This window comes from Rhopilema esculentum, chromosome 13 (genome assembly GCF_057945365.1).
Source record: "Rhopilema esculentum isolate cy_ngs chromosome 13, ASM5794536v1, whole genome shotgun sequence".
Taxonomy (NCBI): domain Eukaryota; kingdom Metazoa; phylum Cnidaria; class Scyphozoa; order Rhizostomeae; family Rhizostomatidae; genus Rhopilema; species Rhopilema esculentum.
This window is the reverse complement of record NC_142827.1, coordinates 170,628-191,006: the sequence shown is the minus strand read 5'-3', so window position 1 is coordinate 191,006 and position 20,379 is coordinate 170,628. Positions and strand designations below refer to the sequence as shown.

Here is a 20,379-nt window from a genome sequence, read left to right as displayed (position 1 = left end):
TTAATTGATGCAAAGTAGCTCAATATAAAAAAAATTGGTTGAAAAATTAGTCGACCTTAGGCCTTAGGTTCTTGTAAAATTTCTCGAATATCGACCAAATTTCCTATTCGCCTATCAGTTTGTAATCTAGCAATTTGTGAATACTGCTGAGTAAAAATCTATTAGAATATTTGAATAAATTATCACAGAAATTGTTCTCGCGGGGCCCTGCATTCTCTCCTGTTTCTGATCCCTGTCAGGCCCACCCACCCTTGCAAGTTGTTGTTGTGGTACGCTGCAAAGTGTAGAACGAGGCCGAGAAATGGCGCTGGTTTATCTTGAAAAAGAGATCTCGCCTGACTTTACTTACATGAAGGAAGTTTATTCGTGATTAGTCGCTGCATGTAACGTAAGTCTCACACATCTTTAAAATATTTAGATATTAAAGTATTGAAGTAAGTATCAGGCCAAGGTCTGTGAAGAGGAGGGCAGATTTCTCAAACATCCTAACAGGGGCGTTGCACACCCCCTCATAAACCTACATGTCATAAAATCAATAAAGCTTGGTTTCCACTATGAATTAACGTGAGTTAATTTGAGATAATTTTGTGATCTGACATGGTTTAAAAATTATCTCATAGTGGAAACGGTCATTAAAAATTATCTCATGAAAATTAACTCGTGTTAACTCACGTTATCTCATGAGCTTGGAAACCAAATTTTTTTTATTTCAAGCTCATGAGTTAACTTCAGATAACATCTTATCAAAAGAAGCCAATGCGTTGGAGGGGAATGTGCTATAATTTGCACTGAGGTTCTTACGCAACGCACTTGCACTGAGTATTACTTGAGATATTGAAAACAATTTTCTTTACTCAAAAAAAATTAATTGTGAAATAAGAGAAACATTTTCTCATTTCTAAGATCCTGTTGCAAGTGGTCGTATTCACCAAATTTTTTTGGTAGACTTTCCCTACCGAAAACCTTGGCACAGATCGCGAACGGCCCTTCTAGCAAAAAAATATTTTCCTTCTAAGTATTCTCAAAAGCAGAAGTAAAATAAGTTGTTCTTGTAAGACGCCCACCATAGCTGCAAGACTCAAATAAAATGTGATTTCTGAAATTTCCATACTTAATTCAATCTCAAGTGGAAACTGAATCGGTACATGGGTTAATTTTGAGATAGCTCTCGTTATCTCTTGCTATTTCACACTATCTCAAGTTAACTTGAATTTAGACCATGAGTTAATTTTCAATTTAACTCAGAATTATCTCACGTTAACTCATAGTGGAAACCAAGCTTAAAGGATCAAGCAAAGGTAGTTGCTCCGTTAGTTAAATATGATATTCCTTGATATGAATGAAGGTAAACAAACAAATGATTTGAAGATTTGAAGGTTGCTTGTTGGCAATAAATCTAAAAATCCAGACCCTCTTTAGCTAAAATTGTGCCTTGTGTCCATTTCTCCTAAAGTTTCTCAGTAGAAGCATCAACTGCAATTCACTATGAGTTCCACATTTTTTAAACATTCAAAAGGTATGCTAAGATGGAAAGAGGGATCTAAATTGACAACCCGTGCTACTTCTTACCTGGCATTAGAAATAACTGACAATCTGGTATTTTTCAAAACCACTGCGAAATTGTTGTTTTTATCTGCTGTAAAATTTTTTTGCAAAAAAATAGTAATTTTCAATAGGATAAGGAGGATTGCTTTATATACAGAGTTAGATTGACAAAATGTACTGCAGAGGTTTGTGACAGCAGCTAAATAATTTCAGGTAATAATTCTTTAATCAGGTAAATTTGTAGTCCCCCCAAGGAGGCTTGCCTCGCGACGACCCTGCATCCTAATTCATTTTCGCAAAGAATTCGGTTTTAACTTTTTAAGGTGAAGAAGACAAGAAGATTAATAAAGTAAAATCTTGGCGCTTTTGTCAATACTGCCTACTAAAGATTATTTTTAATGAATGAAAACAAAACTTACTGAAGGACACAGAATTATTTAGGAGGGGGAGGGGTGTTGCACCAAGGGTGGAATCCATGTAAACCTCCTGCCAGATATTAGATATGTAATTTGTGAAGCTGTGCTGGAAATTTTATTGCGTAATGCGCATGCGCTATGCACAGAAACTGAAAATAGCTTAAAAAGTTATCAAAATTAACATTATCAACATAAGAGAACATTTTTTAAAATATCAAAATAATTTGTGAATAATAAATCAGTAAATGGTAAACATGAAGAAATAGTGTTGTTGTTATTTTGACTTTTTAATTTTCATTGCTAGAAACAGACAAGAAGGAATTTTCAGTTTGTCGAAACAGTTATTTTGATATTCAATTTTGCGTTTACACTGTCCATTTACTTGAATCCATTTAATTGAACCATTTAAATGCAAAGTGCATTTCAGCCTTTAGTAAAGCAGAAATTCTTTGGAAAATTTATTGAAAAAACTATTTTTCAAATAATTATAATTCCCGAGAAAGTATACTGTGCTGTTTCCATTAAATCCTCACAGCTAGAGCAGGTTGCGTCATCATGAAACTTACACAAATGGGGGCCTTTGAATGGCTGGCTGGCCGAAATGTAAGCAAACCATCTACTTTGCTAGACAAACTGTACCCCTGCTCACGTAACTGAAAAGATCTGAATCAAGAACCAATAGCAAGTACATTTCACCAGTTATGTTTTAAACATCCAAAAGAAGGATACAACTATTCGATGGCAGGGAAACTTTACATAGCAATCTTTCCAAATGGGATTTTAGAACATATTTATAAAAAATTCTTGATAGTGTGAGGTTAGGTTTAAAAGTGGGGAAACAGAACGAGAGAAGAACTCTCAAGTCAGGACATTCCCTCCCAAATCGGGAGAGTTGGAACATTTGTTGTTAAGAATTTGCATTTGAAAGCAGGCCCATCGAGAGGACGTAAATAAAGAGGGACTCACTGGTAATTAAACTACCTTTATTTAATGGTAGTTACAAATCATATTTGCACTGGGTAAGTTTAAAAATGCTTTACAAATACAATTTCAAAGTAAATAAAGAAAATTTTATGCATTTGACATATTAGCAAGGCTCATTAATAATATTTTGTGTTGCGAGCATAAAGACCAGTAAGAATGTGCCTGTATGTAAAATAGGATGCAATTTATAGTCAGGTATTGAAAAATTGAGAACCTCCCAGTTATGCCAAGTACTGTTACACCAACTTACCTTTTTCAAAAGCAGATACCAGATCAATATCATCATGAACTACATGTAACTACCTGTAAAACTGAACAGATAACATAGTAAATTCTACTAGCGTCATATTTTGTACATAAGAAAGGGAATGATCCAGTTTTTATCCTGGGATTCTTTTGAGTTGTCAAGTAGCCCTATCCCTGTTATTGATTCATCAAATAGAGACATCCTAACAATTTCTTCAAAGGCTTAAAGGCTTTACTTTTAAAAAAGCAGTTTTGTTTAGAACAGCTTCTTTTTAGGTTTGTGGATTTTAGGATTCTGCTTTGGCTTCCTTGGTAAAGGTTGCAAGGATTTTGACATTACACTGGCTTTTTATTATTTCAAAGATATGAAAAATAGCCATGAAAGATTCTATCCCCAATTACTTTCGCTGAAATGTCCTATTAAACATAGTGTCTTATAAGGATACTCTGTTTTTTAGCTTTGAGTTTATCATGCTTGTAAAACTTAATTATGAAAGTGCTTTCTCTTCAAAAATTGAAGAAATAGAGGCTTGTTTTTGTTGTCAAAAATTGTCAAAAATTTTTGATTTTGATAAATTCTTTAAAGGTTTACCTTGAAATTTTGCTCAAAATTGTCAGAAATCAATAGCTATCAAATTCAAAGGCTTCAAGAATTTAGCGTCCTTTCTTCAGCCTACTATGCACAAATGAGTTTTACAAGTCAAAACATAATACTCTGAAAAAGCAATACAATAATTGCAAGTGATCTCTTCCACCAAGAGATATATAGGAAAAAGACAAACAGCCAACTTGATTTTTGAGAATCAAATTGGGCCTTTAGAGTAAGGACCTTCACTCATTTTGGTAATAAAGACTTGCAACCAACTACCTTTTATATTCTATTTGACCGTTCAATTCCAATACCAAGAAAGATGTCTAAAAAAGCAAGATTTTGATACAATAAAGGTAAATAAAAATCGATTCAGAAATGTGCCTGCAGAAATTTTTGAGAATGAGCTTTTGTGCATGTGAACACAGCTTGCACAGATTAATGAGGTCTGCATATTAGGTTTTTTACTTTTGGTGAAAAGGTGCTGAAGCATAGGATCTGCCTCTGGACCCGACATGGCTCTCAGCGATTTTAAAGCTCTCAACTCCAAGAAACGATAGACAACTTTTAATAATATACAGTTAATAAGTATATACAGTGCCTAGGGCCAAAGTAAGTGTAAAACTGTTGGCGGTCGTAAAAGTGTGAATTTTCAGTAAAACTTTTCAAAATTTTAAGTATATGATTTAACTTACACTTACAATTTTATCCAATATTATCTCTTAAAAATCAGAGGATATTCTGAAAATAGAAAGATTGCATCTATATTACTGAGGGCTGCAATCCCTGCCCCAACAGGCTCTGCTATATACAAAACTTTCTATCTTGCCAGAAACTTTCATATGTAAACTTCAAAAGCAGCACATTTGCATCAAAACTGATGGCTTTGTTTATCTTTGACTGTAATTGCGATGAATCTGATTGTAAAATTTGAATTTGAAGAAAGAGTAGTAACTACAATAAAATAAGTGGTTCCGCGGTACAGGTTCCAACTTTCAAGGAGATAACATACATTTCAAACATCAAACATTTCATCGATCAAAATCGCTACTTTACTTCAACATCTCACAACCAATCTGAATCAATTGTTTAAACACACCCTGGTTACAATGAGTCAACGTATATATGGTTATAAAAATAAACTAATAACAAACTGTAGTTAGTGTTGGAAATACAATCAAAAAGAAATAGTTGAAGTAAATATGATACACATTAAATTTCCAAAGGCACAATATAAAAGAATTGTGCAATGCATTTTGGTTAATTAGCCTCTAGTTAGTTATAAAACAGATATGTGCAGTTACATAAGCCTACACAGTAACAAAAAACTTGCACAAAAATTAGGAACTTGCCTGCGGCTTGAGTCAAGTACTCTTTGGAAGTCAAAGAAGGTGCTGCTGTTCTCATTTCCATTGGTTCATTGTTTTCCAGTATAAAAACAATAGCTTATTGGCTTATTTGCCTTTTGAACACAATGATAAGACAGGCAAAACATTTACATCAAACTTTATATCCTGTCATGGGCTGGGCCAAAACAGGCAGTTGGCCCAACAATCTTTACGCCAACGCATGGTTTTATCTTAGTTCTACACCAGTACTCCAAGGATATTGATAACTCCATGCTGGATATCTCTGGCTTAAGTTACACGAATTCCACCCTGGTGTCGAATTCCACTCCCTGCTAAATTCGTATCTGACCACACTAAAAACACAGGCCAGTATGGATTCCATGAAAACTGCACTCTCGATAAATTTTTGTAATATTGCCAGTGCACTCTTGCACACTCTATATATTGGTTTGGTTGTAGGTGTGGCTTAAAATAAAAACTTTTTCAAGTATAACAAAATGAATTTCTAAAGTTTTTGTCACTGAGATTGGAGAAAAGTTTGTCATTCTAAATTAAATGATCTTTAGATCAGGGCTGCGACAGTTTTAGTGGCCCTGGGGCAAAGAAAAAAATGCATGGTCCCTTGTGAGCAAAGCAAGCAGAACATTTTGAGCAGGTTCTTTAGATTATCTTAAATACACTTCAGAATATTTTTTGCAGTCGTTTTCTTGCAATTGTTTAAAATTGGTTTTGATAGATAAAAACACAACATTTCAAGTATGTTCCTTGTTATCAAGTGTCTAGAAAAAAAACGAGTCCAGCAAAGAGAAGGCAAGTTTGTTCAATGATGTTCTCTTATCGGAACTTAACCTGAGTTTCCTTTTTTGATGAAATATGTTTAACAATACAAGTGCGCTTCTGCTGTTGCTTTTGATAATCCATTGTTTGCAATCATGTGACAATCCTCTAATGAAATTATACCAGTCTCAGCCAATTTATTACACTTATGTTCAAAAGTTTTAGGACAAATTCTAAATTTTTAAAACACCACGTTCAAAATGGCAGCACTTTTTGTCAAGTTTTCAACCATACCAAACATTTGAATGCACGGATTGAGTGGAATAGGCTTTTTTATGGCAAATCTTTGCATAAAATACCTGAAAATGTTGCTGATGCCATATAAATGCCATACAAAGTTTGAAATGTTGCACAGAAAAGTTTTCGTTTGTAGAAACATAGAGCATTTCTAGAGGAGAAACTGTGACAAATGAGAGGAGAGATGCTGTTAAAGATTCACAGGAAAGAGGACTTTAATTTTTGAATAAATTGTTGAGCAAGTTTGATGCAGTCACACAACAGATGCGAGAATTTTTTCTTGAAAAATATTTTCTCAAGAAATTGAGCAGTAGTTTTGTAAAAAATTGATGTAAGAGAGGGAAAAAATTGGCCTGTTTCACTTCCAGCATTTACATTTAGGGAAACTAAAGGACATAAAACGTGTGGCTGAGCAAGTTTTCTCAGCTCAAAATCTATCCACACAAATCAGAATGAGGGTCTTTCACAAAGACAAAATAAAAAGTTACCTGAGTAGAAGAAAACCATTTTTACAACAATTTATTTCCAAACAAAAAGAATTCAATTTTTTCATGGCGTCCATCAAGTCCAGATTTGCAAATCTTTTAAAATTTTTGGCTTCATATGAAAAAATATTACGAACCATGATTTAAGTTATTCTTGTAGAATGAAGGAATTATCTATTCAAAGAATTCTTCAGGTTTTACATGAAATTCCGCAATAATGCTTTGCCCAAATGTATGCAACCTTTTCAAGAAGGCTAAACACAAGTGCATTTTAGAGGCTGAAAATTGATTGGTGGTTGTTTAACTTTCGATACTCCACTTAAAAACACAGTCAATTAATACAACAATAGGTTTCTAGAATTCTTGCATAATTTTCCCTCTTTTGAGATGGTGCAATAATTATGCGAGGGGAGTTTACAGAAGCTATTTCCATTAAATTTTTTAAAGACATTGTTGAAGTTCAAAGCAAATTAAAAAATCATTAACTATAAAAATCCTTTATGCCTTAAAAGGTAACCATGGAAGTTTTAAAATCAAGAACTAAGTTACGAGAAGTTTTTGCAATTGCTTTCAATGAAAATATCTCAAATAGTTGTTGTAAAATTGCATCAATTTTTTGGTGTGTAAAAGGTTTGGCAGACGGAAGAAGTTTTGGAAGCCGAGATAAATCTTTCGTGAGAAATGGCTAATAGATAGATGTTGATCTTTAGTTTGTCATGTAAAAGAAAAGCTAAATTTAGAAACATAAGCAAAAGTATAGCTATAATTATCATGAAAATATAAGTTTTCTAGCCTTATAAGATGAAAATGTTCTCTCGTAGATATCAATTGACATAAACCATTACAGTGGCTTCTTCTTTGGTTATAAACAGTTTTGAAAGTAGCTTGAGTGAATATAATAATTTAATGAAATTGTAACGCTTTCATTGATTCATTAAACCTTATTCAGAATTTCATGGTTTCTTTATAATTTTAATTTTCTTTGTAAAATTTTTTATGTAAAAGTGAATCTAAAAATGAAATTTATTTTTTCATCTTTAAAAATTTTCAAGGTCGCATGATTTTCTGTTTTTAGGCCATGCAACCCTTTTGCACATTTTGCTGTTATATAAAGGAAAATTGTTGGAATCAAATACCATTGTGACTGTGGTTGAAAAGTTGAGGTGTTCTATCAACAATAAACAACATTTGAGGGATGCATAAGCCTAGATTATTTGGAAATAGACTGCCAAAATATGAAAAGTTTCTGTTGCAAAGCAGAATCCAGTACGGCACCGAAATACTTTTATCAAAGGTGTCCCAGTACATTTTGAACATAGATGTAGATGTTTTGAGTAACTGACAAAGGTTTTTCAATAAAATAACAGGAAATAGTAAAATAATCTTATGATGAAACTCTCTAATGACTGGCACCTAAAGACAGTGATTTCAACTTTTTTTTAACAAAGAAAAATAATACATATAATAAAGGGGTTAATTATCTCAAATCACAATATTCCAAAGTGCACGCTTATTGCTATGTTGCCCCAAAGCAATAAAATGCTTTAAAACTAGCATGGCTTGTTAGGTGTATGGATAACTTATCATAAGTTTAGGTGTGGCAGTAACATATGAAAAAGAACGTGCCTATCTATTCCATTATACACCACAGCATCTAGGTCAAAGCTTTTTTTAATAATCAAAACTTTTTGCACAAAGAGATCTTGAGCATCATGTTTACAAACAAACCTGGTTTTAAGCTCAAAAATAATTATAAACCAGCCCTCTTTCTTATCTGAATCAGGCAGTAAGAATCAACCAGTCTGCAGAGTGCAGAGAAAGAAAGTTTTTAAAAACGGAAACACTAGTAGGTACAGCATTCCTTTTACCAGCTTGTTATGAACCATATGTTTGCTTTATCAGCGTATTATCAATACACTTGGCTCATTTTCCGGTCTTAATGGAAACAATTCTATGCTCTCATCAGTAAGAAATTATGTTTCATATGTTTATGAAGCTTCATATGTGCCCAAAAGGGCGATCAACTTAGTTTCTCAAGGCCTTTATTTGTAAGAAGTGTGAAAGTTTTTAATCTGTGACATGAAGTTAGACATAAACACAAAGGCAGCTCATTTTGCTGACGTACGTTCGGCGTTTTTGGCAGGGTATGGATTGACAAAGAAGCTAAATCCTGGAAAAATAGCTATTAGCTGCAATCAATGGAACATGCCACGCCCACAAAAAGCAGAGAAGCCCATATTTGCAGAGCCGATTGCTGAGGTAAGCTCGATTTTTATAACACTGCAGGCATGCTCGTTAACCAAACTATTCTTAACAGCTTAGAAGAGAATGTGCGTTACCCTTGCTTCTGACTGCCTTTATCGATTTTTCAGGAGTGACTTTTTGAAACATTTACATCAATTAGATGCTTTTGAATTTATGTTCAGATAGAAAAATCTCAAAAATAATATTAAACTTCAAGGAGCCGACAAGTGTTTCTTTTTTAACAATGAGATTTATTTTCTGCTAGCCAATTCAAGGAACAACGATTGTGGTACTACATCCAGGCTCCTCAACTTTGCAGCTTGGCAGAGCAACCGATCATTTTCCGCAGAGTTTGCCCCATGTTATTGCCTATCGATGCAAAGAGGACGGTGCATTTTGCGTAAAAGAAACAAATTCCCTTATTCGTAATGGTATTTGGGTGAGTAATGTGTAATTTTTGCGTTTGGAATGTCGCAAATAGAGGATTTATGATCATGTCAAGAACATTTTCAAATTTATGTTTAAATATTGAAATGAACACTTTTTATACCTAATATAGTGATGAACTTAAAGTCTTTTTATTACTTTACTGTATGACAGTGCCACCCAATCATTATCTCATTTGCATGTCCATCTAGTGATAACTCTATAAAGCCAAGATAGGTTTTGTCTGTATTTTCTTTCTAAGAAGAACTCTTCCGTTTGAGCATTTGTGAAATCAGGTTTCTGATTTATTAAGCATCCCGATAGTGAAGAGAAACGGCAAGGTGCTCTCCAGGCAACCAACCAGCTTATCAATGCTATGAGAGTCAGTTTTGGCTACAGAAGACCGCATATTTCAATAGCTCAGGTATCAAAATTTGAAAAGATCTGTTACATCTTTCCTGTATTATTTAAGTAAAAGAATATTCTTTGGTAATTTTCAAAGCAGAAATCATTCCTTAAAAAATATTTTAATCAACAGTCCTTCTTTAGGCTTCCCAAGGTGTAGATAACTTTTGATAGAAAGTTTTCTAGTTTTGTTCTGTATATCTTTTCCCCTTTTTCCTGAAATATCCTGATTTGCTCCTGGTTTTTCGTCTTTTTGTTGTTATGTTTACCCTAGATTTATTTGGTCCAACAAATGAATAGAATAAGCTATAGTGTCAACGATATAGTTTCAAGAAACGGCTTGATCGCAAGTCAAGAAGCCTAAAATTTCCTTTGTTTAAAAGCTAATGCGGAACGAAGGCATTACAAGACAAAGGAATCGAAGCATGTGACCATTCATCTACGTCCTCCATTTATACCTCTTTTATGTGCTTGGATTCCCCATTTATCTTTTCACTGAATAAGTTGCCTTGAACATTTGCGAAATTATGAATTTTCAATGCAAATCTGCATTTTAAGTATCGAGGTGTATCTATGCGTTTACTCCTTTAAATACTTACTGTCACTAATTTGTGAGTTTGAGAGCCATGATATGACGATTTACTATGTGACATTAAATCTGCAGATAGCCTCATTTAACAACAAAGTCATTCCTGATACAATTCAAGGCGAAAGTGGAGTTTGCTGGAGTGATGTCAGCGAAAACCCTGAAATACTAATAGGAGAACAGGTTGGTATGTTTGTATCTTCTAAGAAATTCTAGCTTACCACTTACCATTCAGTAAGACCGTCTCTTAAAAGGATGCTTACGGGTTTATCTCTAGATCTTTTTTAATTTTGCTCTTGTGCTATTGCAAGTTTCCCCCATACTTCAAGGTATCGCTAACACAGATCTACGAGACATAGCTTTGTTTTTAAAGGCCGTTCGAAGTCGTTCATGGTTTATTCGTGTCTGGATGTTTCCTTCACTAGCTTAAAGGTCAATGCTTTCTTCCGTGTATAAACCTCTCCATTCATGATTCTTTTTTTAACAACCATTTTTGACAGCCTCCTTTAACAAGCACTATAACAGATTGTAAAAGTATTCCCTTATTGAACATGCCAGTTTTCTTAAATTGGTTTGGCTTGCAATGGCAATCGAAAAGTCTTTTGTTTTATAGTAACTTCTTATATTGATATACTTTAGCATGTTTGCATCCATAACGAGGCTGAATTTCAATTGTTTACACGTCATCAAATCATACTTGTCCTTGAATGGCATTGATTTTAAACGAATTTGCAATTGTGATTGACTATTTCATCCGTTCATATTTTTGGTACCCAGGGAGACTTATCCCTGAAAGGAATTGGTTACCTACGGGTTTGCAATTGCTATTGAATTTGAAATTTTAGTGAATTTATTGTTATGCGTTTCATAGCCTTTTTCTCTTTTTTTTGTTCTCAATGAGTTTCATACTTAGGCGCAGTATCTGGACCCTAATGCGCCATACGAGACAACTTGGCCCATTAGAAATGGAACGTTGAATATTCACAATGGAATTGGAGGGTCTCTTGCATCTGTTAGCTCCAAACTAGAAACATTATGGTCCCTTGCGATTCAAATGTTTCTTGATATCCCAGCAAAAGATTTCCAGTATTACAGAGTTGTACTTGTTGTTCCTGATATTGTAAATCGCCATCATTTGAAAGAAATATATGACATACTCCTAAACAGACTCGGTTTTTCTGCTGTTATTATGCACCAGGTATTCCCCGCTTTTAATTTTTTGCAAGATTTGACTTATTTTAATGCCTTAAGTAGCCAATCAATGTGGGCCGTAATAGTCGAAATGAATAAATTTTTGTTGGCGATCTTCTATAACTGTTATATTTTTTGATGTCTATTTTATGTCGATTGAAAATTCTAACTTTTTGCCATAATATTGTAATCATGAAAACTAATCTAATATCGGATTCGAACCGACTGCTAGACGGCGATTCATGGTGCCATTTGCTAGTTAGTTGTAAAAGTGACACGGTAAGTTGAAAGCAGTCTTAGGTTCCCTTTTGTGTTCATGAAAAACTCTTCCTACTTTGGAAACCACAATCACCATAATCATCATCGTTATCATCTTTAAAGCCACGGTCAAACGAACTGAACGTTTCATTGAGCGACTCTCAACATTTGCAAATTTGCTCAGCGCAGCTCAACGTTGTTCTGCTTTGCTCAGCGTTGCTCTGCTTTGCTCAACGTTGCTCTGCTTTGCTCAACGTTGCTCTGCTTTGCTCAACGTTGCTCTGCTTTGCTCAGCGTTGCTCTGCTTTGCTCAGCGTTGCTCTGCTTTGCTCAGCGTTGCTCTTCGTTGTTCTGTGTTGCTCTGCTTTGCTCAACGTTGCTCTGCTTTGCTCAGCGTTGCTCTGCTTTGCTCAGCGTTGCTCTGCTTTGCTCAGCGTTGCTCTTCGTTGTTCTGTGTTGCTCTGCTTTGCTCAACGTTGCTCTGCTTTGCTCAACGTTGCTCTGCGTTGTTCTGTGTTGCTCTGCGTTGCTCTGCTTTGCTCAGCGTTGCTCTGCTTTGCTCAGCGTTGCTCTGCTTTGCTCAGCGTTGCTCTGCGTTGTTCTGTGTTGCTCTGCGTTGCTCTGCTTTGCTCAACGTTGCTCTGCTTTGCTCAGCGTTGCTCTGCTTTGCTCAGCGTTGCTCTGCTTTGCTCAGCGTTGCTCTGCTTTGCTCAGCGTTGCTCTTCGTTGTTCTGTGTTGCTCTGCTTTGCTCAACGTTGCTCTGCTTTGCTCAGCGTTGCTCTGCTTTGCTCAGCGTTGCTCTGCTTTGCTCAGCGTTGCTCTTCGTTGTTCTGTGTTGCTCTGCTTTGCTCAACGTTGCTCTGCTTTGCTCAACGTTGCTCTGCGTTGTTCTGTGTTGCTCTGCGTTGCTCTGCTTTGCTCAGCGTTGCTCTGCTTTGCTCAGCGTTGCTCTGCGTTGTTCTGTGTTGCTCTGCGTTGCTCTGCTTTGCTCAACGTTGCTCTGCTTTGCTCAGCGTTGCTCTGCTTTGCTCAGCGTTGCTCTGCTTTGCTCAGCGTTGCTCTGCGTTGTTCTGTGTTGCTCTGCGTTGCTCTGCTTTGCTCAACGTTGCTCTGCTTTGCTCAGCGTTGCTCAGCGTTGCTCTGCTTTGCTCAGCGTTGCTCTTCGTTGTTCTGTGTTGCTCTGCGCTGCACAGCGTTGCTCTGCGTTGCTCAGCGCGCTGCTCATTCCAGGGAGGTCGAACGAACCGAACATGGCTCAAAATATTTCTTTGAACGAAGGGTGATTTTTATAATCGTTCCGTAACACCAATAAAAAATTAAATTTATTGCAAAATAGTGCAAACAAAAGGCCTTCTTGGTTGAGCCAAAAGTTGACAAATTTGCCAGCTTTCATGACGTTTTCAAACGGAAAGAACACACTGCAATATTGATTTCAGAGACACTGATAGATGACGACTATGAAAACAGCTGAAAGAAGAGCGAGAAGGCAAATACATCCCAGAGAGCAATCTCCCCAAGGTGTACTTGGCTGCCGTGAAATTTAAGTGATTCCTTTCACGATCTTGATGTCCCAATGCACGAGTTTGAGGAAGTCCATTGGGTGGTTAAACGAAATATGCATCGCTCAACAACACCTCGAGCAGAAGAAAAGGTTGAATGACTCTCTCAACATTTTTTAACCCGCCGTCGCCGAGCAATAATGAACATGTCAGAGCAAAGTTGAGCAAATGGTGAAACGAATTGAACTTTTCACTGGACAGGAATGTTGAGCGTGGCTCAGTGAAATTTTCAATTCGTTTAACCGGGGCTATATTTTTACGCAATTTATTAATTTATTGTCTGGTAAACAAGTATGATATTAAAGGAAGTCGGGAATCTGACAGCACAAGCTTTTTAAAACTTTGTGGCGACCTTTTTGAGCTGGAACTCAAAAATGAGTTCATTGAAAAATACTTTTCCGGTTTTCAAGCAATCCCCTTTCATTCATCCTTAAAGACTCATTGCTAACAATGAGCCATTGCGCTACGTAAGTATCCCATAATGCATTTTTAGACTGTCTAAAATCAATTAATGCCATTGTTTGGACCGTCGCCACGCTCGCAAAGGCCCATTGTTAGCAATGAGTCTTTAAAACTGTATCAACTATTGAATCGCTCTAGGAATCCGTTTGTGCTACTTTTGGCAGTGGATTGCCAAGTGCCTGTGTCGTGGATGTTGGTGATCAGAAAACAAGTATTTGTTGCGTTGAAGACGGTATATCCCTTCCTAATTCGAGGTAAGTGACGGTTTTCCCTAGACAAGTGATCAACCAGTATATTTGTCTTTCAATATGGCAAATCATAAGGAATCACTCTTGCCTCCTACGCTTGGGGTCACAAGTTCAAGCCATTTGAGGACCAGTTGATGGAAAAAACCGCCTCCACAAAATCAGTACTAGGAACCTATTTTGTTTTCGTGGAGAATGCTAAATGAATGGCTATCTCCTATAAGCCTTGTAATGTGCGTAAACCCTTCTTATTCTGAAAGAATAAAAGAATCCCGAGTTTCAGCATTCTTTTTGGCAATGTGCATTAGTTCACAGTTTTTTTTTCTTCTCAGAATCAAACTTAATTATGGAGGGAGTGATATAACCAGATGTTTCAATTGGCTCCTTCAAAGGGTATGATGATTTTGTTTAATATTATCAAACCAACTAGCCCTTTCATTTACTACTATCCATATGACCAAACCTTTCATTTTCTACTATCCATATGATCATTCTTTAATTTTTTTTACATTCCAATGCAAATTTACTAGTTACACTACCTACAAAATACTTAACGACCCTACAAGGACGATGCCACTGGGTGCAAAATACTATGACTACTCCGTGGCATCACGAACAACTAAGACAAATTACATACGAATTACCAAAGGTAAAAAACAAAGAACACAACACTCTCTCTGACAAGATGTTTGCTGCAGTTGAAGTAGTTTTGCATTATCACAGATCTCACCTCATATATAATTTGAGACAGACTTTACATATTATAGTTAACTAAATAATTGTTTGTTTACTGGAGGGGGGGATGGTGGAGGTGGCGAGATACTTTATTCAAAGCGACCAGTACAATGTATAGAACGTATTGTTAACTCAAGGATGCTTCTGTTGAGATGGTTCGGAAAATTCTTATCGCCGTACAATAAGATTTGCAACAGAATATCATTTGCAAGATTTGCGTATCTACATGGTCGTATAAAAGTGTAAATTCCATCGAGGAGAACAATCCTTCGAACACCAAAAGAGGGACAGAGCAGCAAGAAGTGCTCCGTATCCTCGATTCCATCGTTACTTAGGCACATTGGCTTTATTATATATCTAAAGATGTATTGAAATTTGTGAAAGTTTAACTTGCTGAGACCAACCCTTAGTTGAGTAAGATGAGACAGGCCATGAATCCCGATTCCCAAACACTGACTTCGTAGGGGGGGAGGGGGGCGGATCTTAGATAGCATCTTTATCTTGAAAACAGCAACAGAAGGTGACAATTTAATTTCAGGATGAAGTTTGTTCCATTTAGACAAGCAGTGAGGATAAAAATTAGATTTATATTTTTCAGTCCTTGCTCGTATTTGCCCGATCGTGTCACTTTCGCGAAGTGAATATTGCACCTGTTTGAATGGTGGCAATGGGTCCCTTGTGTAGTCAGGGGTTAAATTGTTTATGACTTTATAAAAAAACGTAAGACGTCTTCTCCATTCGCGGAGGTTTAGAGATTCCTACCCAAAGTCAAGGTGCAGCTTTTCTCGAGACGTTCCCCTCCAGGCTCCCGTTACAGCTAAGGCAGCAGAGTATTGGACAGACTCTAGCTTTTCCATTTAATTTGATAAGATGGTGCCGCCGGTAAAGTTACATACTTTAGGTGGAATGTAGTAAATAACATCTCCGTAACCTAAGTGGGGTCGAACATAGAGGTTGCATAGTTGATTTAGGGTATACCTAGGCAGATATCTGGAGAATAATCTCAACAATACCTTTCCTTGTCTTTGAGATAGCAGCCTTTATATGAGCAGAGAAAGACAAAGTCGCGTCCGAGGTGATTCCAAGGTGTTTGTGTTCATCAGCTTTCCTGACTGGCATGTTATTAAATAGTATTACTAGATGATCAATCGTGGATTTTCTTTTTGAAAATATTAATTCAACTCCTTGCTTCTTTGGGTCAGGATTGAAGGACATCCTCTAATCATGAGCCTACTTGCTCACTAACTCTAGGTCAGGGGTCGGCAACCCGCGGCCCGCGGGCCAAATGCGGCCCGCAAGGTACTTTTGTGTGGCCCGGAAGGCCCCTGTTAACCTGTAAATAATTTTGCCCAATGCACGAGTGTCGGCCCGGATTCAGTGACCCGGATTCAGTGATCCTAGAGTCTTGTCTAGTTTAGCATTCCTCGTTGTCATTACTAGTCACTCGAACAAGCTGAACAAGAAGCTTCAAGGACATGTTCAATTTGTTAATGTCATGTATGAGCATGTTGTCATGTTCCTGGTCATGCTACATTTTTGGAAAACACAGCTAAATCAAGGGAACCTAGTTCATTTTCCATCTTCAAATGAAGTTGATCGAGCTGCAGGGTACCAGTGAATTGAAACAGAAATACAAGGAAACTCGTATCATCCAGTTTTATATGGAGTATCTCCATGGTGGATGATGTGTTGCATGTTTGGCAGTACTTGCCTTTGCGAAAGTCTCTTCTCAAACATGAAGTATGCGAAGAGTCGACTGCGATCTCGAATGATTGATCAGCACCTTGAAGGCAACTTGCGGCTGCCAACATAAAAAATTCTGCCAAATATTGAGAAGTTCGACAAGGACATGCAGCACCAACTTGCACATTAGCTTCTTGTAATATACTGACCAGTGAACATGTACTTCACATCTATGTTTTTATTTACGTACAGCTTTCACGTTACAGATAATTTTCCGATAAATACAATTTTATTGATTAGATTAGCAGTTCGGTAGAATTGGTATATGTTAAAGTTATACTGTATTTTGAGTTGCGGCTTAGAAATCAAATTTGGCCCCCTGTTTTATAAAGGTTGCCGACCCCTGCTCTAGGTCATTGTTCATATCACTGGCAGCTGTGTTTGAGTGTTGAACTATAGTGAATAGGGACGTATCAAAGAGCTTAACTTTGCACTTTAAGTTCCCAGTCAGGTTATTTATATATACAAAGAAGAATAAGGGTCCCAGTATAAATCCTTGGGGTACACCAGCTAAAGTTTCCCCCCAGTTTGAAGCCTGCCCGTTCAGAACTGTTTGAAAATTTTGAATAGAGATGGAAGCTGGCCAGAGATGCCGCGTCGCTTTAGGTTATATCTGAGGCCATCATGCCATACTCTGTCAAACACTTTTGAAATATCGAGATACACAGACCGAACATCAAGTGGTGGATTACAATTGAAGGCTGTAAATATTGTATGCGTTATGTAGATCAACTGGTTGATTGTTGAGTCACCTGGACGATAACCAGATTGATTCGGGTTTAGCAGATTCGCGGAGACAAGATGAGAGTAAAGAGAGTCAAATATGAGTTTTTTAGATGTTTTTTCCAAGGATTGTTAAAAGAGAAATAGGACGATAGTTCCCCTTGATATTTTTCTCATTCTTCTTATGAACAGGAACTACATTTGCATGTTTCCATATTTCAGGAAATATACCTTTTCTCAAACAGTTTATGAATATAATCTTCAGTGGTATAACCAAGGTTATATCACACAGCTTTATCATCCTCACAGAAATCTCACCCCAGCCTCGTGCTCTATCAGGGTTGAGTGATCTTATAATATTCAGTATTTTTTCCTCAGAAATGCAAAATCATTCAGCAGGGTGGCAGTTACTGGTTCATCCTGTGGGATTTCACTACCTGTATCTATTGTCGTACACTGGAGCAAGAAATAATCATTAAATATTTGCGCTTTTTAGGTCAAGCTAATTACAAATATATCATTTTCTAGAAGTGGCGGTATAACTGGGATCTTAGCTTTGTTAAGTATAGCGTTAATAAGAGATCAATAGGTTTTGCTGCCTGAACTAGGTTCGGCCAATGACTATCCGGCCTTTAAAAAAATCATTTTTTTAGCGTTCTCAATTAGTCTAGAACACTCTGATATCATCTTCTCTATTCCATCAAGTTTATCGTTTTTCCTCAGAAAGTTCTTGACAGTTTGTGTTATCCAGGGTGCCTCATGAAGCCTCCAATTTTTTTATTTGTTCGGTATAAAGTTAAAGAAATGTTCAGAAGGACTTCATTGAGCAATTTAACTTGCTCGTTATGACATATAATATTTTCAAGATGCTTGTGCCAGTCAAACAAGTCAATGATGCTCTGAATCGCCTTGACATTAGCCTTATCATAGTCCCAAACCCTACGAGTGTAAGGGGGCGGTGCCAGGTTAGTGACAGTTAATTTTCCATAAGCTATTTATTTGGTTATGACATTGCTCATGCAGAAAGAATGAACACCGGATTCAACAAAGAGGTTAGGCTGATCGCTAAAGACCAGGTCTATGCAAGATTTAGAATCTCCCATGAAATGTGTTGGTTCTGAGATCAACTGATACATACCCAGATCTTACGTTAACGGCTCGAATAGCTTTCCCTTATTATTTTTTATTTCATTTTCCCACCATTGGGAAGAGCGGCAATTAAAATCACCTGTGATGACGACACAGAAGGGATTCTTGGCAGCCATTTTTGATAACATCAACTCAAAATCTGTAAATGACGACAAAGAAATTCTTTTTCTTGTTCAATTGGATCTAATATACCATTTTATTTTTATTATTTTTTATTAAATTCTTATTACAACACGATATCCCATCAGAAACCTAAGTACAAGTTGTGATAAGTTAAAAAAACTAACAACGGAGGACAACATTTTAAAATTTTTTTTAATAATATGAGTGAATTCAATTTGACGTCTGATCTTCCTGGGAGTCGTGTTTTAATTCTGGGTTCCTGAGCTCTTCAAATGAGCTTTTAATTTTCGTTTGAATTGATAGAGCGAGGGGATCTCCCTTAGTTTTATGGTTATTTCTTTCCAAGCTTTAAGCCCGGGATGGTGGAATCCTTATTTTGTACTCTCAAGCTTAAATTTTGGGATGTCGAGATTTCTGTTGTTTCTTGTGTTATAACTAGAAATTTCAATCCTCTGATTATACTTGTTCCAGAGGCTCTCAGGGCGCTGCTTATTAACCATTTTGTGTGTCATGATAGGTCGATCAAAAGAGATGATCTGATCAACGCTTAGCCAATCACTGTTCCAGGGGTCCTTTCGTTTGGCATTTTCAATAATGCCCTATCTTGTAGACGCTGAAGCGTTTGCAGCTTCGTGCAGACTACCCCAGACAACATTCCCGTATATGAGGTGACTTTTAACCAGCGCATGATAAACCACACATAGTTTAGATTGCGAAAGAATGTGCTTCAATTCTTTTAACGCAGACAGACCACTCACTACTTTTCCTTTCAAAGATTTAAAGTGTTCCTTCCAGTTGAGATTCTCGTCCACGATAACGCCTAGAGATTTAGTTTTTTCGCTCGTTTTATTTCTGTGCCATTAGGTTTCAGAGGAACTAGAGTTTCAATTCTATTTAATCTACGTGGATTGCCGAAAAGCATGAACTCAGTTTTTCAGGGTTTGCACTTAATTTATTGATCCTCATCCACTCAGAAATATTTTCTAGTTCGTCACTCATCATTTAGGTAAGCTTGTTCTTATTAATTTCTTCAGAGACTATTGTCATGTGTGTATCGTCAGCATACATGCTTGCCGATGAAAACTTTAAACATTCTTGAAAGTCGTTAAGGTATATGATGAAGAGAAGGGGGCCTAGGCACGAACCTTGGGGGATGCCACATGCTACCCCTAAGGGCTTGGAACATTCACTATTGATTCTGCAAAATTGTTTACGTTGGTTTATGTAGGATCGAAACCAGTAAATCACATTGCCCTGCACACCTTATCTAGAAAGTTTTTCGAGCAATGTTTTGTGATCCACTGTATCGAAAGCCTTTTTAGATCCAAGAACATGGTCATATTGATCTTTTGAGAATCAATATTGTTAAGCCATTCTTAAGTATTTTTATTAAAGACGTGATAGTTGAGTGTAGCTTACGAAACTCATGCTGATTCTTTTTTAGCAGTTGTTTCTCTTTGAAATAGTCAATCAGCTGATCGTGAAATATTTTTTCAAGAATCCTTGCAAATATCGGAAGAGCGGATATAGGCCTGTAATTATTTATGTCACCTCTTGCACCTGATTTAAAGATTGGGGTCACCCTTGCAATCTTCCAAATATCTGGAAAAATACCTGCGGTGAGTGATGAGTTGGTATAAGTGTAAGGGGGAGGGCAATAAATTCGGACTGAGTATCAACTTTTTTGAAATTAGTAATCATAGAGATATTGTCACTTATTTTAGCAAGAGGGTCATCAGTCGATTTAGTTGCATTCAGGGAGTTACCAGATCAAAATGCATGTTTGAGGGAAGAGTTTCTTTGACATAGAGCCCAACACAACCCCTTTTAATATTTTGCGT

At 36.7% G+C, this 20,379-nt stretch overlaps 1 protein-coding gene across 3 annotated transcripts in view; it reads left to right on the top strand.

Moving 5' to 3' along the window:
* The first annotated feature begins 259 nt into the window (after positions 1–259).
* LOC135692153 (actin-related protein 8) overlaps positions 260–20,379 on the top strand; it is a 28,456-nt gene continuing 8,336 nt past the window's right edge. Inside the window, exons 1-9 of one of the 3 annotated variants that reach the window (XM_065210205.2) lie at positions 334–388; positions 8,472–8,534; positions 8,832–8,947; positions 9,198–9,371; positions 9,672–9,782; positions 10,428–10,532; positions 11,263–11,547; positions 13,959–14,074; positions 14,398–14,458. In XM_065210205.2, the coding sequence (XP_065066277.2) occupies positions 8,894–8,947; positions 9,198–9,371; positions 9,672–9,782; positions 10,428–10,532; positions 11,263–11,547; positions 13,959–14,074; positions 14,398–14,458 (906 nt within the window). In that variant the 5' untranslated portion in view covers positions 334–388; positions 8,472–8,534; positions 8,832–8,893. Of the gene's footprint in view, positions 389–8,471; positions 8,539–8,831; positions 8,948–9,197; positions 9,372–9,671; positions 9,783–10,427; positions 10,533–11,262; positions 11,548–13,958; positions 14,075–14,397; positions 14,459–20,379 lie in introns of all 3 variants that reach the window. The other 2 variants (XM_065210204.2, XM_065210202.2) reach the window with 2 other exon arrangements.